This window comes from Loxodonta africana, chromosome 7 (assembly GCF_030014295.1).
Source record: "Loxodonta africana isolate mLoxAfr1 chromosome 7, mLoxAfr1.hap2, whole genome shotgun sequence".
In the NCBI taxonomy this organism is placed as follows: Eukaryota; Metazoa; Chordata; class Mammalia; order Proboscidea; family Elephantidae; genus Loxodonta; species Loxodonta africana.
The window spans coordinates 82,437,985-82,455,921 of NC_087348.1; the positions used below are offsets into that span (position 1 = coordinate 82,437,985).

The following is a 17,937-nucleotide window of genomic DNA, read 5'->3' on the forward strand; positions in this document are numbered from 1 at the left end:
CCCCTGACTTGTCAACACTCTTCCTTTCTCGACATTGAATTCTGCATTTCCATTTGTTCAGCTTTCCTGCCCCCTCCTGCCTTCTCATCCTTGTACCTGGGCTGGTGAGCCTGTTTAGTCTTTTATATGTGGTGGAGCTATGTGTATTATTGTTTGTTTTATGGGCCTATCTAACCTTTGGCTGAAGGGTGAACCTCAGGAGTGACTTCAGTACTGAGTTAAAAGGGTGTCCGGGAGTTTACTCTTGGAGTTTCTCCAGTCTCTGTCAGACCAGTAAGTCTGGTCATTTTTTTTTTTTTACTTAGAATTTTGGTCTACATTTTTCTCCGGCTCTGCCCAGGACCCTTTATTGTGATCCTGTCAGAGCCATTAGAGGTGGTAGCCAGGCACCACCTAATTGTACTGGGCTCAGTCTGGTGGAGACTATGGTAACTGTGGCCCAATAGTTTTTCTAACTTACCTTTCCCTTGTGTCTTTGGTTTTCTTCATTCTCTCTTGCTCCAGATGGGGTGGGACCAGTAGAGGTATCTTAGATGGCTGCTCACAGCTTTTAAGACCCCAGAAGTACCTATGTAGCTTATTTCTATTGGACATCCCTAGGCTATATGTGAAATAATGGAAGCTAATAAAAAATGGTAGGGAAATAGAATAATGAGCTTGAAAGTTGTATTTCTTTGTTTAATAAATTCTATGAATTTCAAGTCACAAAATTTTCAGCATAAATGCCAGAGAATTAACAAACATCATATAGCAGTCTGCCATATTTCTTAAGAACTTGAATCTATGTATGCACACAGAAACCACACATACATAATTTATATCTGTATCATCTGTGTCTGTATCTATCTCTATCTATACATCTATATATGTTGTTGCCAAGTCAGCTCTGACTCATGGAACTTTATACATAACAGAAGGAAACATTGACCAGTCCTGTGCTGTCATCATGATCGTTGGTGGGTTTGAATCCATTATCACTGCAATTATGTCAGTCCATCTCATTAAAGGTTTCCCTTGTTTTTGCTTATATGCAATTATGCATTCTCATGGATACACTTAGGTATAGAGATATCTTTTCCTCTGTAAGAGTTGCTGATGTATATATCCAGGTCTAGAATTTGCTTTTTTCTTACGTCAAAGTTGTAGAATGATGCTGCCAGTTTTCCATATATCTTCATAAGGAACAGAACAAAACAAAAAACAAGTACTCCTTCTCCACTTAGACACAGCAAAGGTATTATTGGTCTGTTTGTAATCATGGCCCTTATTATAAAGGTGACTGTGTATTTTGAAGGAGAGGGAGGTCACACCTGAAGACTAATTGATCATAGGAATTTGTTGCCTATGCCACATTTTCAAATCAAACAGATCTGCCATCAAAGGGGAGGAAATGTGTGCAAAAATTTGAATAATGAAACAGATTCTACATGGTTTTGAGAGCAAAAGATCTTTACTCATCTAAGCGGACCATCCTGACTCTTTCAAAAGTTGTGTGATTTAACCTGAATTGATGCTTTAAATCTAGGATCAGAAGTAGAATTGGAAGGAAAACAGGGAATTGTAAATGCTGTTTTGGTTTGGTCTGAGCTTCATGACCTGACTTGATCATTAAAAAGAAATCCCAAGTGGCCTAAGTAAATGACTTTTTCTCTTTAAAAAGTAGAATTTTCATATGTACATAAGAGAACCAAGGAAAGATTGGGAGAAAAATCTTTGTGTGGCAAAAAAAAAAAAAAAAAATGATCACTGTGAGTCAGAATCATTCCGTGGCAACGGGTTTGGTTTGATTTGTTGACCTTGAGCTCTAACTGGGTAAATGCCTCAGAAAATAGGAGATAATGAAATTGAGGAACGTCTTCCCAGCTCTAAATGCCTCCCTCTGCAGTTCTCTCTGGCCCAAGTGTTTCAGACTTTTTTTTTTAACTGGATGAATATCAAATATTGTTTAAAAAACAAGTTGACAAGCTTTGCCTTCAACCAAATAAGACACAAATTAAAATTAAAAAATTCTCATATTAAAGAACTTCTTATTCTATTTTGCTTATAGGGACTAATAAGCACTAAAAAGTCTAAGATAGGAGAAATAAAAATACATATCAGGTTAAAAATCATAAAAATGCACAAATAAAATGCTCTTATTAAGGCTTATAAACAGCATTAAAACATTTTGATATTTTGTAAATAAATATGGAAGAATTACATAAGTATTCAAGTTCACTTAGTATTCCTAGTAAGGGTGAACCTTTAGAAAAATTAGTCTAGTTTAGCTTTTTAAAAAACTATTTGAATCTGTTTTTTTTCCATGATGTTATCTCAGTATGAAATGTACTGGTAGAATAATATTTTATTTTATGAAAGTCTTGGGTTTATTTTCTCACTAAAAATCAAATAATTTTGAGCTTCAATATTTCTTACTGTGTTTTTCTTTGTTACATAAGGTAAAATTGTTCCCATAAATGCATGAGTTTATGTGAATATATAATTATATTTTAATTTGGGAAAGTGATGTCTTGAATAAATAGAGTGAAACTTCAAAATTGTCAAAACACTATGCAAAAAAAAATATTCTGCTTATTTTATAGTCTTCATTGTCCAATTCTTAAACTATACTCTTTCCCTAAGTCTACAACTCTTACTCCTGGGTGATTAAAAAAAATTTCATTCCCTCATCTCTGGTGCATATTTCTTTGGGAAAGGAAGTGGATAATTGCCCGGCGGATCTGCTTGGTTTTAACACTGTAAATGACGGGGTTCATCACAGGAGGTGCCAGTAGGTAGACATTGGCCATGATAACATGGACCATTGGAGAGTTATGCTTCGCAAAGCAGTGAGTCATAGATACTCCAACCATGGGGACATAGAAGACGAAAACAGCCAGAATGTGGGACAGACAGTTATTGAAAGCATAGAATCTCTCAACCATAGAGGCAACACCCAGGACACTTTTTAGAATCATTGCATAAGAAAGCAAAATGAGCAATGGGTCCATCACAATAATGAGCAACACCAGGGCAAATCCGTACCAGCTGTTGACCGGGATATCAGCACAGACCAGCTGAATCATATCCTGGTGGAGGCAGTAGGAGTGAGAGAGAAGGTGAGAGTGGCAGAAGGGCAGGCGCTTGAGTAGGAAAAGGGAGGGAAGAACAGCCAGAACACAGCCGCAAAGGATGGCTAACCCAATTGTGCCAATGACTTTGTTGGTGAGGATGGAGGTGTAATGGAGGGGGCGACAGATGGCCACATAGCGGTCAAAGGACATGGCCAGCAAAACAGAGGATTCCATGAAGGAGAACGTATGAATGAAAAATATCTGTGCAAAGCAGCCTTCAAAGCTGATTTCCCGGGCATTGAACCAGAGGAGCTGCATGGCTGTGGGCAGGGTGGTGAGGGTGAGACCCAGGTCAGTCAGGGCCAGCATGGAGAGAAATAGGTACATGGGCTGGTGGAGAGATGGCTCTGTGCGGATGACAGTGAGGATGGTTGTGTTTCCCATGATGGAGATGGTGTAGAAGCAGCAGAAGGGAATGGAGATCCAGATGTGAGAGGCCTCAAATCCAGGAATGCTCGTGAGGATGAAGTAGAAGTGGTCTTGAGTAGTGTTAGTCATCTGGGACATGACCAATGAAGGAAGCTCCAGATTCAGGGTCTTTGCTCAAAGAAACATTAGAAATACTCTTCTTATTTCATAACTCTATCTTTAGCCCATTTGATCTAAATTCTTCCAAATAAAGGTTCAGGGTTTTGGGGATGACTAAGGAAAATTCAAGAACATCATTGCTGCCCTTCTTCAGCTTATCTTATCAGAGGTTGCTTTCACATAACTGTTCTCCCCTTCAAGGCTCAATACAGATGGATTCACAAAAAACTTTTAATTTTTTCTGTTTCTGCTGTCCTACTCTCATTAAGTTCTTAGCAACCTGAAATCCGCCTTTTAACCAAATCACACTATCAATACTCTTTTAACAAAGACTTCAAATGAACTCCTAACTGAAATACCCGCATGCGTCTGTCAGTTTGTCTTACGTGGAGGCTTGTGTGTTGCTGTGATGCCGGAAGCAATGCCACCGGTATTCGAATACCAGCAGGGTCAACCATGATGGACGGCTTTCAGCTGAGATTCCAGACTAAGATACAATATACAGAAGGACCCGTGGGTCTATTTCTGAAAAGAATTAGCCAGTGAAAACCTTATGAAGAATACCAGAAAATTGTGTGATAACGTGTTGAAATATGAGCCCTTCAGGTTGGAAGGCACTCAAAATATGATTGCAGAAGAGCTGCCTCTTCAAAGCAGAGCCAACATTGGGCTGAAGCATAGCAACAGTTGTGAGGAAGGTGCAGGACAAGGCAACGTTTCGTTCTGTTGTGCACAGGGTCACTATGAGTCAGAACCAACTCAATAGCATCTAACGACAACAACAACAACTAAAAGTAATGGTTAATATTAAGTCTTCATTCTTTTTGAGTTCTTTATATCCAATATCTCCTTCTGAATTCTCCTTTGACTTTTATAGCAACATTTTTACCTGTTTCAATTCATTGCCATCACTTTCACTATTGCCTCTCCCTTTTATCATACAGTAAGTTCATTATTCCTCAAAGTTACTCTTTATTTCTAGACTGTCTTTTTATTCTCATTGGTTAATGTCATGTGATACCATGCATTGTATGCCTACAATATCCAAAAATAATGGATCAAAGAGCAGGGTTCCTAGGAGATGAGTGAGAGTAGAAAGAGAGGGACCAGTCAGAAGGCTCTTCCAATAGCTCAGGTAAGGGCAGTTATGTTTATTAGGTGCTTTATATGTTTAGGCAGCTTTCTAAGTGTGTTACCTGTATTAATTCTTTTCACCCATTAACAACAGTCATTATTCCTTCCTTTATTCCTTGATCTTTCACAAAAAAATCTTACCTGTGGTTTCTGATGTCCAGTGCCCTCCTCTCTATTTTTGGCCTCTGTTTTCTCTTCTAGGCTCAGGGGTAGGTACGTTATACAATTTTGGAAGCTTTCTAAAGTGGGGGGTGGAGAGTTGTAGCAGGTCCTTCAGGATTACTTGAAGAGTCATCTTGAGACCTGGGGTCCCACTGGTAAGCCAGTAAGTCAGACCAGTCAGTAAGAGCTTTTGTTAAATTCCAAATGGTTTAAAACTTTAGTTGTCAAGAAGTAACAACAACAACAACAACAAAAATAAGCATTTAAATCTTTCATTGGCAGGGATCTCTACGTTTAGATGCAATAGTCAACAATTGCACAGTGTAAAGGTGTATATGAATACAGGATAATTAAGTTTTTCCCTATAATAGAAAAATGATGAAATTTAAAAGAACCTTACAAAAACATTTATTAAAAGATGCCATAGAGGGGATTCATATCTTAAATATAAAAAATTAAATGTATCAACATTTATCGATATGAAGACCACTAAAGTTTAATGGGAAATATAGGACAAAGTTCAATACAAAAGAAAAAAATACAACCATAAATGAGCATAATGCAAGGGTCAATCTCCTCCAAGGCTCTAACTATGGAAAATTAAATGGTAAAACTTTTTTTTTTTTTTTAACTTCCTAAAAGCATTTGACTATATGGTTCACCACAAACTACGGATAACATTACAAATAATGGGAATCCCAGAACATTTAATTGTGCTCATAAAGAACCTATACCTGGATTGAGAGACATTCCTCTGAACAGAGCAAGAAGTACGGAATGGTTCAAAATTAGCCAAGGTGTGCAGTAGAGTTGTATCTTTCACCTCAATCATTCAATCTGTTTGTGGAACAAATAATCCAAGAAGCTGGGCTATATGAAGAAGAATGCAGTATCAGGTTTGGAGGAAGACTCATTAAAAACCTGGGAAAGGCAGATGTCACAACCTTGCTTGCTGAAAATGAAGACATATTGAGGCACTTACGGATGAAGGTCAGAGACTACAAGCTTCAGTGTAAATTACACTTCAAAGTGAAAAAAATGAAAATCTCGACAACTGGATCCATAAATAACATCATGATAAATGGAGAAGAAATTGAACATCCTTAGCAAGAGTGAAAATCAGAGTATCTATTTTAACAGGCTAAAAAAGACCAGGAACACACCTTCAGTGAGGAAGTTGAGTTTATTGTTGCACTGAGTTGTATGCACACCATGGGGGAACAACTGGGCATCGCAGTAAGAGCGGTTATACAGGATTTGGGTATGTTTTAGGTGATTCGGGGGAAGGTTTCAGAATGTGAAGATGTTGTCCAGAAGTGGGGAATTTTATCACTGGCTATCTGAATAAACGTTATCCATAAGGAGGGCAGTGTAAAAAGAGGTTAAAGCTGCAATTGGTAAAGAAGCAGGAGTCACTGGTATTACATGAGAGAGGGGGATGTTTCGTAATTTGTGGCTAGGACAGTGTTCACATCTTGTCTGTGTTCAAAGACGATTATGAAGTGGTGCTTTTGTTCTTATACATCATGGCCGAATATTGGCCTTGTCTGATACTGAAGTTCTAAAATTGTTTATGTTTAACAAGAGAACACCAAGATTCACCTATGAGTGGTGGATCAACATCTAGAAACACCAAAGTGTTGGTGATAGTACCAACTAGGCTTATCAATGTTACAAAAATACAGTAAATCATTGCCACAAAATCAATTCCAACTCATGGCAAGCCCCTGTGTTACCTGAGTAGAACTGTTCCATAGGATTTTCTTGGCTGTAATCTTTATGGAAGCAGAGCACTAGGCCTTTTTTCCCACTGCTACTGGGTGAGTTCAAATGACCAACTTTTGGGTTAATAATCAAGGCCCCCCCCAACCCTCATTTCTAGCAGGTGGGTTGGAAAAATAAGAAATTAGAACAGTTACTGAGACTGCTAAAATTTTCAACCATGTTTATTAGTATACATCCAAGGCTGTCATAGAAAAAGAGGGCTGAGTGTTAAAAAAAAAAAAAAAAAAAAAGAGGAATAGGAGGCTATACTGAGAAGGTTTGACTAAGAAATTTTTCCTAGTGCGGTGGATAAAACAAAGTTGCATTAAGAAACCAAATCATGGGATCAAACTTAAAGGATGAGACAAGGGTAATTAGGTGAGGACTGTGGTGGATAAAGAAGGGCAAAAAATCATTACAGAGGCATGAGACAGCATGCCTTAAGCTGTGCACTGAAACTTAGTTTGGTGCTCTGGGGAATGGAGTAAGTAGTTCAGACAGAAAGCGAGAAGAGGGATGTAAGTGTAGCTGCAGAGAAGGTCAGTACAAATCACAGAAGTTTTATCAGCCCTGTGAAGATCTTTTCAGTTTTATTCTAAGTGCGACATAAGCCACTGAAAGGTTATTTTATAGAGTATTAACATGCTTGTCTGAAAGTTTTTTTTTTTTTTTTTTCCCTAAGATTGTTGCAGCTTTAAGAATATATTGGGAGAGAGGCAGAGACAAGATGGCGGAATAGATGTCAGGGCTCCAAAGGCAAAAATAATCAAGATAGCTCACTCAAGCAACCCATCTGGGAATATCAAAATAAAACAAAGCAAGAAGCTACAACACATTAAGCAAGCATAACCTAATACAATAACATATAGATGGCTCAGAGACAACAGTCAATATCAAGTCACATAAAGAAACCAGACCATGATCACCTCAATAGGCTCTCAACACAAAGAATCAAGGGATCTTCTAAATGAAAGTGCATCCCTGGAATTACCAAAGGCAGCATACGAAAGATTAACATACAGAACCCTTCAAGACATCAGGAAGGAAATGAGGCAATATGCAGAACAAGCCAAGGAATACACGGATAAAGCAATTGAAGTAATTAAAAAGAATATTCAGGAACATACTAAAAATTTAATAGGCTGGAAAAATCCATAGACAGACAGCAACCAGAAATTCAGAAGATTAACAGAAAAATTACAGAAGTAGACAACTCAATAGAAAGTCAGAGGAGGAGAACTGAGCAAGTAGAAGCCAGAATTTCTGAAATTGAAGAGAAATCAACTGGCACTAATATATTTGAAGAAAAATCCGGTAAAAGAATTCAGAAAAATGAAGAAACCTCAAGAATGATGTGGGACTCTATCAAGAGAAATAACCTACGAGGGGTTGGAGTACCAGAACAGGGAGGGATAACAGAAAATACAGACAGAATTACTGAAGATTTGTTGGCAGGAACCTTCCCTAATTTTGTGAAAGATGAGGATAGCTATGCAAGATGCTCATCAAACTCCAAATAAGGTAGCTGTTAAAAGAAAGTCACCAAGACATACTATAATCAAACTAGCCAAAACCAAAGATAAAGAGAGAATTTTAAGAGCAGCTAAGGGTAAACAAAAAGTCATTTACAAAGGAGAGCCAATAAGAATGAGCTTGGACTACTAGGCAGAAACCATGCAGGCAAGAAGGTAATGGGATGACTTATTTAAAGAAATTGAAGGAAAAAAAAATTGCCAGCCAAGAATCCTATGTCCAGCAAAACTGTCTCTTAAATATGCAGGTGAAATGAGTAAAAAGAGATTTCCAGCTAAACAGAAGTTTAGGGAATTTGTAAAAACCAAACCAAAACTACAAGAAATACTAAAGGGCATCAACTGGTCTCAACGCACCTGGATCAAAGGAGAATGAAGAACACCAAGGACATAAGGTGATTATGAGCCCAAGAGACAGAAAGGGCCACATGAACCAGCGACTACATCATCCTGAGACCAGAAGAACTAGATGGTGCCCGGCTACAACCAGTGACTGCCCTGACAGGGAACACAACAGAGAACCCCTGAGGGAGCAGGAGAGCAGTGGGATGCAGACCCCAAATCCTCATAAGACCAGGCTTAATGGTCTGACTGAGACTGGACGGACCCCGGTAGTCATGGCCCCAAGACCTTCTGTCGGCACAGGACAGGAACCATTCCTGAAGCCAATTCTTCAGACATGGATTGGACTGGACAATGGGTTGGAGAGGGATGTTAGTGAGGAGTGAGCTTCTAGGATCTGGTGGACACTTGAGAGTAAGTTAGCATCTACTGCCTGGAGGGGAGATGAGAGGGTAGAGGGGGTTAGAAGCTGATAAAAAGGACACGGAAAGAGACAGTGGAGGGAGTGTGCAGGCTGTCTCATTGTGGGGAGTAATAGAGAGTGTGTAGCAAGGTGTATATGGGTTTTTGTGTGAGAGACTGACTTGATTTGTAAACTTTCACTTAAAGCAAAATAAAAATTATTAAAAAAAAAAATTTACTCCCCCCCCCCAAAAAAAAAAGAAATACTAAAAGGAGTTCTTTGGTTAGAAAACCAATAACATCAAGTATCAACCCAAGACTAGGAGACTGGGCAGGGCAATTAGAAGTCAAACCAGACAGGGAAATCAAAAAAAAAAAAAAAAAAAAAATGAAGCAAGTTTCAAAGAAAAAAGCTGAAAACAGGGTAACAGCAATGGTATTACGTAAAGGAAGACGACATTAAAACAATAAAGAGGGACTAAGAAATGTGAACATAGACCTCCCATATGGAGAGGAAGAAATGGCGACATGAAGAAAGAAAATTAGATTTAAATTTAGAAAAATAGGGGTAAATAAAAAGATAACCACAAAGGAGACATACTACTCTACTCATCAAAATAAAATGCAAGAAAAAAATAGAGACTCAGCAGAAACAAAATCAACAATAATGAATATGAGGAAAGAACAATATATAAAGATTGTCTACTCCGCATATAAAATTAAGTGGGAAAAAGAAACTGTCAAAAACACACAAAAAAGACATCAAAATGGTAGCACTAAATGCATAAAAAAAAAAAAACTCATACCTATCCATAATTAAGCTGAATATAAATGGACTAAATACACCAATAAAGAGACCTAGAGTGGCAGAGTGGATTAAAAAACACGATCTGTCTATATGCTGCCTACAAGAGACACACCTTAGACTTAGAGACACAAAAATACCTAAACTCAAAGGATGGAAAAGATCTATATCAAGCAAACAACAATCTAAAAAGAGCAGGAATGGCAGTATTAATTTCTGACAAAATAGACTTTAAAGTTAAATCCAACATAAAGGATAAGGAAGGACACTATATAATGATTAAAGGGGCAATACACCAAGAAGACATAACTATATTAAATTTTGATGCACCTAATGACAAGGCTGCAAGAAATATAAAACAAACTCTATCAGAGCTGAAAAGTGAGATAGACAGCTCCACAGTAATAGTAGGAGACTTCAAAACACCACTTTGGTTGAAGGACAGGACATCCAGAAAGAAGCTCAACAAAGACATGGAAGATCTAAATGCCACAGTCAACCAACTTGACCTCATAGACATATACAGAACACTCCACCTAACAGCAACTAAGTATACTTTCTTTCCTAGTGCACATGGAACATTTACTAGAATAGATCACATATTAGGTCATAAAGCAAGCTTTAGCAGAATCCAAAACATTGGAATATTACAAAGCATCTTCTCTGACCATAAGGCCATAAAAGTGGAAATCAATAACAGGAAAAGCAGGGAAAAAAATCAAACACTTGAAAACTGAACAATATCCTGCTCAAAAAAGACTGGATTATAGAAGACATTAAGGATGGAAAAAAGAAATTCATAGAATCCGATGAGAGTGAAAACACTTCCTATCAGAACCTTTGGGACACAGCAAAAGCAGGGCTCAGAGACCAATTTATATCAGTAAATACACACAGAAAAAAAAATGAAGAAAGGGCCAAAATCAAAGAATTTTCCCTACACTTGAACAAATAGAAGGAGAGCAACAAAAGAAACCCTCAGGCACTAGAAGAAAACAATAAAAATTAGAGCAGAACCAAATGAATTAGAAAACTGAAAAACAATTGAAAGAATTAACGAGACCAAAAGCTGATTCTTTAAAAGAATCAACAAAATTCATAAACCATTGGCCAGTCTGACAAAAGAAAAACAGGAGAAGAAGCAAATAACCCGAGTAAGAAATGAGATGGGCAGTATTACGGCAGACCCAACTGAAATTAAAAGAATTATATCAGATTACTATGAAAAATTGTACTTTAGAAAATTTGAAAACCTAGAAGAAATGGATGAATTCCTAGAAACACACTACCTACCTAACCTATCAGGACTTAGGTAGAACAACAAAATGGACCTAGAACAAAAGAAGAGATTTAAAAGGTAATCAAAAAACTCCCAGCAACAACAACAACAAAAAACCCCAGTCTGGACGGCTTCACTGCAGAGTTCTACCAAACTTTCAGAGAAAGAGTTAACACGACTACTACTAAAGGTTATCTCAGAGCATAGAAAAGGACGGAATACTCCCAAACTAATTCTATGAAGCCAGCATAACTCTGATATCAAACCAGGTAAAGACACCACAAAGAAAGAAAATTACAGGACATATATCCCTCATGAACTTAGGTGCAAAAACCCTCAACAAAATTCCAGCAATAGAATTCAACAATATATCCAAAAAATAATTCACCATGACCAAGTGGGATTCATACATTCATTCATGCAGGGATCGTCCAACATTAGAAAAACAATTTATTGAATCCATCACACAAATAAAACAAAAAACAAGAATCACATATTTTATCAATTTGTGCAGAAAAGGCATTTGACAATGTTCAACACCCATTCATGATAAAAACTCTCAGCAAATAGGAATAGAAGGAAAATTCCTCAGCATAATAAAGGTCATTTATACAAAGACAACAGCCAACATCATTCTAAATGGAGAGAGCCTGAAAGCATTTCCCTTGAGAGTGGAAACCAGACAAGGATTCCCTTTATCACCATTCTTATTCAACATTGGGCTGGAGGTCCTAGCCAGAGCAATTAGATTAGATGAAGAAATAAAGGGCATCTAGATTTTTTTTTTAGATTGTCAAGGAAGAAGTAAAATTATCTCTATTTGCAGACGACATGATCTTATACAAAGAAAACCCTAAGGAATCCTCAAAAAAAAAAAAAAAAAAAACTACTGAAACTAATAGAAGAGTTCAGCAGAGTATTGGGATACACGATAACCATAAAAAAATCTATTGGATTCCTCTACACCAACAGAAAGAACATCAAAGAGGAAATCACCAAATCAAAACCATTTACAGTAGCCCCCAAGAGGATAAAATACTTAGGAACAAATCCTACCAGAGACAAAAAAAGGCTTATACAAAGAAAACTACAAAACACGTCTGCAAGAAACCAAAAGAGACCTACATAAGTGGAAAAACATACCTTGCTCATGGATAGGAAGACAACATTATCAAAATGTCTTTCTACCAAAAGCGATCTATACATTTAATGCAAGTCCAATCCAAATTCCAACGATTTTCTTTAATGAGATGGAGAAACAAATCACCAACTTCATATGGAAGGGAAAAAGTCCCCGCATACGTAAAGCATTACTGAAAAAGTAGAACAAAGTGGGAGGCCTTACTCCACCTGATTTTAGCACCTAGTATACCACCATAGTAGTTAAAACAGCCTGGTAGTGGCACAACAACAGATACCTAGACCAATGGAACAGAATTGAGAATCCAGACATAAATCCATCCACATATGAGCAGTTGATATTTGACAAAGGCCCCCAAAAAGTTAATTGGGGAAAAGTCAGTCTTTTCAACAAACAGTGCTGGCATAACCGGATATCCCTCTGCAAAAAAATGAAAGAAGACCCATACCTCACTCCATGCACAAAAATGAGCTCAAAATGGATCAAAGACCTAAATATAAAATCTAAAATGATAAAGATCATTGAAGAAAAAATAGGGACAATGTTAGGAGCCCTAATACATGGCATAAACAGTATAGAAAACATTATAAAGAATGTAGAAGAAAAACTAGATAACTGGGAGCTCCTAAAAATCAAACACCTATGCTCATCCAAAGACTTCACCAAAAGAGTAAAAAGACTGCCTACAGACTGGGAAAAAGTTTTTAGCTATAACATTTCTGATCAGCGCCCGGTCTCTAAAATCGACATGATACTGGAAAAACTCAACTGCAAAAAGACAAACAACCCAATTAAAAAACGGGCAAAAATATGAATAGACACTTCACTAAAGAAGACATTCAGGTAGCTAACAGATGTATGAGGAAATGTTCACCATCATTAGCCATTAGAGAAATGCAGATCAAAACAACAATGAGATTTCATCTCCCTCCAACAAACCTGGCAGTAATCCAAAAAACACAAAAGAATAAATGTTGGAGAGGCTGTGGAGAGATTGGAACACTTCTACAATGCTGGCGGGAATGCCAAATGGTACAACCACTTTGGAAATCGATTTGGCACTTCCTTAAAAAGTTAGAAATAGAACTACCATACTATCCAGCAATCCCACTTCTTGGAATATATCCTAGAGAAATAAGAGCCTTTACACAAACAGATACATGCACACCCATGTTTATTGCAGCACTGTTTACAATAACAAAAAGATGAAAGCAACCAAGGTGCTCATCAATGGATGAATGGATAAATAAATTATGATCTATTCACACAATGGAATACTATGTATTGATAAAGAATAGTGAGGAATCTGTGAAACATTTCATAACATGGAGGAACCTGGAAGGCATTATGCTGAGTGAAATTAGTCAGTTGCAAAAAGACAAATATTGTATATGACCACTATTATAAGAACTCGAGAAGTAGTTCAAACAGAGAAGAAAATATCCTTTGATGGCTAGGAGAGGGGGGAGGGAGGTGGAGTGGGGAGGGGTGCTCACTAATTAGATAGTAGATAAGAACTACATTAGATGACAGGAAAGCTAACACACAGTACAGGGGAGGTCAGCACAACTGGACTAAACTAAAAGCAAAGAAGTCTCTGGAATAAAATGAATGCTTCAAAGGCCAGCATAGCAGGGGCAGGGGTTTGAGGACCATGGTTTCAGGGGACATATAAGTCAATTGGGATAATCAAATCTATTAAGAAAACATTCTGTACCCCACCTTGGAGGGAGGGGTCTGGGGTCTTTAACCCTAGCAAGCGGCCATCTAAGATGCATCGATGAGTCTCAATCCACCTGGATCAAAGGAGAATGAAGAACACCAAGGACTCAAGGTAATTACTAGCCCAGGAGACAGAAAAGGCCACATAAACCAGAGACTACATCAGCATGAGACCAGAAGAGCTAGATGGTACCCAGTTACAACCGATGACTGCCCTGACAGGGAACACAACAGAGAACCCCTGAGGGAGCAGGAGAGCAATGGGATGAAGACCCCAAATTCTCATAAAAAGAACAGACTTAATGGCCTGACTGAGACTAGAAGGACCCTGGTGGTCATGGCCCCCAGACCTTCTGTTAGCCCAAGACAGGAACCATTCCCGAAGTCAACTCTTCAGACAGGGATTGGACTGGACAATGGGATGGAGAGGGATGCTGGTGACAAGTGAGCTTCTTGGATCAGGTGGACACTTGAGATTAGGTTGGCATCTCCACCTTCGAGGGGAGATGAGAGGTTTGAGGAAGTTAGAAGCTGGCAAAATGGACACGAAAAGAGAGAGTGGAGGGAGTGTGCAGGCTGTCTTATTAGAGGGAGAGCAATTGGGAGTATGTAGCAAGGTGTATATAAGTATTTGTGTGAGAGACTGACCTGATTTGTAAACTTTCACTTAAAGCACAATAAAAATTAAAGAAAAAAAAAAAACAACAATATATTGGGAAGGAGGTAAGGGTAAATGCACTGTTAAGATACTGAAATATTTCAGGCCATAGATGATTGTTCTTTGGACAGGAATTGAGGCAGTGAAAAGGGAGAAAATAAAAAGTTTCGAAATTGATTTAGGTGAGAGAATAAACATGACTTTGTTGACTGTTTGAATGGGAAGGTGTCATGATTGAGAAAGGCAAGGCCACAAGTTTATTCATTTAATCAATACATATTCATTAGATATGTAGTATAAACCAGAATCTCTACTTGTCTCTGGGGATACACTGATAGAATAAGAGCTTTCTAATTTGAGAGCATGTGGGAACAGCTTACTGAGGCAATACTGCCAGAAAAGTAAATGTGTGCATGGGAGGAGGGCAGATAACAGTACAGAGAGTAGTAGGCAATAGGTATAGTTTTAGACAAATTGAATTTGAGATGATGGTAAGCCATTCTAGCAGAGATGAAAATTGGGTACATAATTCCAGAGACCAGAAGAGAATGATAAACTCTGAGTACATTTTTGTGAGTTGCAGAGACATATAAGATAATTGAACTTTAAGAGACAAGGGAGCTTAGAGAGAAGGGGACCTGGGTAGATTCCAGGAGCTCGTGTGTGGCACAGTGGTTAAATCGCTTGGCTGCTAACCAAAAGGTGGTGGTTCAAACTGACCAGCCACTCCACAGGAGAAAGACAGGACAGCCTGCTTCTTCAAAGATTTATTGCCTTGGAAACCCTATAGGGCAGTTCTACTCTGTCCTACAGGGTTTCTCTGAGTTGGAATCAACTCCACAGCAGTGGGTTTGGTTGGGTTTAGGTAGATTCCTGAAAATTATGTCACTTAAGAACCCAAAACCCAAAACCGTTGCTATTCCAACTCATAGTGACCCTGTAGGATAGAGTAGAACTGCCCCTTAAGATTTCCAAGAAGTGGCTGATGGATCTGAACTGCCAACCTTTTGGTTAGCAGACAAAAGCTTAACCACTGTGCCACCCGGGCCCCACATTGCTTGATTATCTGGTAATAATGAGTTCACATAACCTCTCTGAGCCTAAAAGTCCTAATTTTCAAAGTAAATATTATGTTTCTGTTCCTTGGGAGCGGCTATAAGGATTAACTTTTCAAACTTGGAATAACCCAGTTATCAGTGACTGTTTACTTACCCCATCCGAAAAAATAATTCAATATAAATAATAACAACATTTATGTATTGAGAATCCCATATTGTATGGAATTTTTTTTTAAATCATAATAACAGTGTTATGATTATCTCCTTTCAGAAAAAGGAAAAGTGAGGACATCAGAACATGTTCTGAATGCTCTTATTTAAGTGACAAAAGCAGGTTTTACTCAGCACAGATTTTTGTTGTTATTTTAGTGTAACTGGTCTTTGATTTATAAATCAAAATGAATTGTATAGTAATTAAAATACATCTTTTCTAATAACTTAGCCTTAAAAATAAGTAGTTAAGGATGAAGCATTGATCTAATCTCATCACCTTGGGAGATGTGGACTAGGAACCAGACCTTGTCTGACTGCTGTGTGGTACATCCGACTTAAATGGATTACACTTGGAGACCAGATTCATCTCCCTGGTACTGTAGTTGAGGTCCTTATGCTGCTGGAGAAAATCCACCGAACATAGGAATACTTTTTTGAGATACATCTCAACCTGCGATGGGACATTTAAGAATTTATTATAGACTTAAAAAAAATAAGGCTTTTCTAGAGGGCTCCTTTTTTGATCCACATTTCGAGGACTTAATCCTCCATGTTCTTGGATTTTCTCTGTTGTTGAGAACACTTTGTATAATCTTGTTTTTTGTGTCCAAGAAATAAGAGTTGGGAAGCTTAGGTTCGGATATATTGCATTACACACATACATGTATATAAATATATGCATACATAAATATGTATGTGTATATATATATATATATATATATATAAACCCATTGCCGTCAAGTTGATTCAGACTCATAGGGACCCTATAAAACAGAGTAAAATTACTCCATAGGGTTTCTAAGGAGTGTCTGGTGGATTTTAACTGCCTACCTTTTGGTTAGCAGCCAAGCTTAAAACCACTGTGCCACCAGGACATATGAATAGGAAATATCCCAAGTGGACTAGTGAGAGCATTCCTAGGAATAAAACAAAAATATTTGTGTGTAAAGGGAATTATCCCAAGTCGGTTGGAAGTATGTTGGTAAGGGCATTCCCAGGTACCTACCTGGGCATTCCCAACCTACTTGGGATATTTCCAATTATACACAAATACATATATACATGTATATATATAACCCATTGCCGTCGAGTTGATTCCAACTCATAGCGACCCTATAGGACAGAGTAGAACTACCCCATAGAATTTCTAAGGAGAGCCTGGTGGATTTGAACTGTTGACCTTTTGCTTAGCAACCTTAGCACTTAACAACTATGCCACCAGGGTTTCCATGTGTGTGTATATATATATATATATATGTATATATATATATATCTACATTTCCCAACTCTCACTACTCAGACACAAAAAGCAAGATTGTATATATTGTTCTCAAACAACGGAGAAAACCCATGAACACAGAGGAATAAGTCCAAAATGGATATCAGAAGAAACTCTGAAACTTGTTCTTGAACATAGAGGAACTAAAGTGAATGGAAGAAATGATGAAATGAAAGAGCTGAACAGAAAATTTCAAAGCATAGCTCGGGAAGACAAGTAAAGTATTATAATGGAATGTGCAGAGACATTAGAAAACCAGAAGAGAATAACACACTCAAAATTTCTCAAGCTGAAAGAACTGAAGAAAAAATTCAAGCCTCCGTTTGTAATACAGAAGGATTCTATGGGCAAAATATTGAATGATGCAGGAAGTATTAAAAAGAGGTGAAAGAATATAGGGAGTAACTGTACCAAAATTAATTGGTCAACATTCAACCATTTCAGGACATAGCATAAGATCTAAAACAGATGGTATTGAAGGAATAAGTCCAAGCTGCGCTGAAGGCATTGGTGGAAACCAAGACTTCAGGAATTGGCAGAATACCAATTGAGGTGTTTCAACAAACAGATAAAACACCGGAAGCGCTCACTCATCTATGCCAAGAAATTTGGAAGACAACTACCTGTCCAACTGGCTGGAAGATATCCATATTTGTGCTCATTCCAAAGAAAGGTGATCCAAAATAATTGAAAATCATTGAACAATATCATTAATATCATATACATGTAAAATTCTGCTGAAGATCATTCAAAAGCAATTTCAGCCGTATGTCAACAAGGAACTGCCAGAAGTTCAAGCGGAATG

At 37.8% G+C, this 17,937-nt stretch overlaps 1 protein-coding gene across 1 annotated transcript; it reads right to left on the reverse strand.

Annotated features, from left to right (window-relative positions):
• Positions 1-2,666: 2,666 nt before the first annotated feature.
• LOC135232004 (olfactory receptor 51Q1-like) lies at positions 2,667-3,620 on the reverse strand. Its single transcript, XM_064289253.1, has one exon. It carries the CDS (start codon positions 3,618-3,620, stop codon positions 2,667-2,669), a length of 954 nt encoding a protein of 317 aa, XP_064145323.1.
• Positions 3,621-17,937: the final 14,317 nt, after the last annotated feature.

Excerpts from the sequence above, each read along its gene's own strand:
- LOC135232004 (XM_064289253.1), bottom strand. The coding sequence starts at position 3,620 with ATGTCCCAGATGACTAACACTACTCAAGACCACTTCTACTTCATCCTC.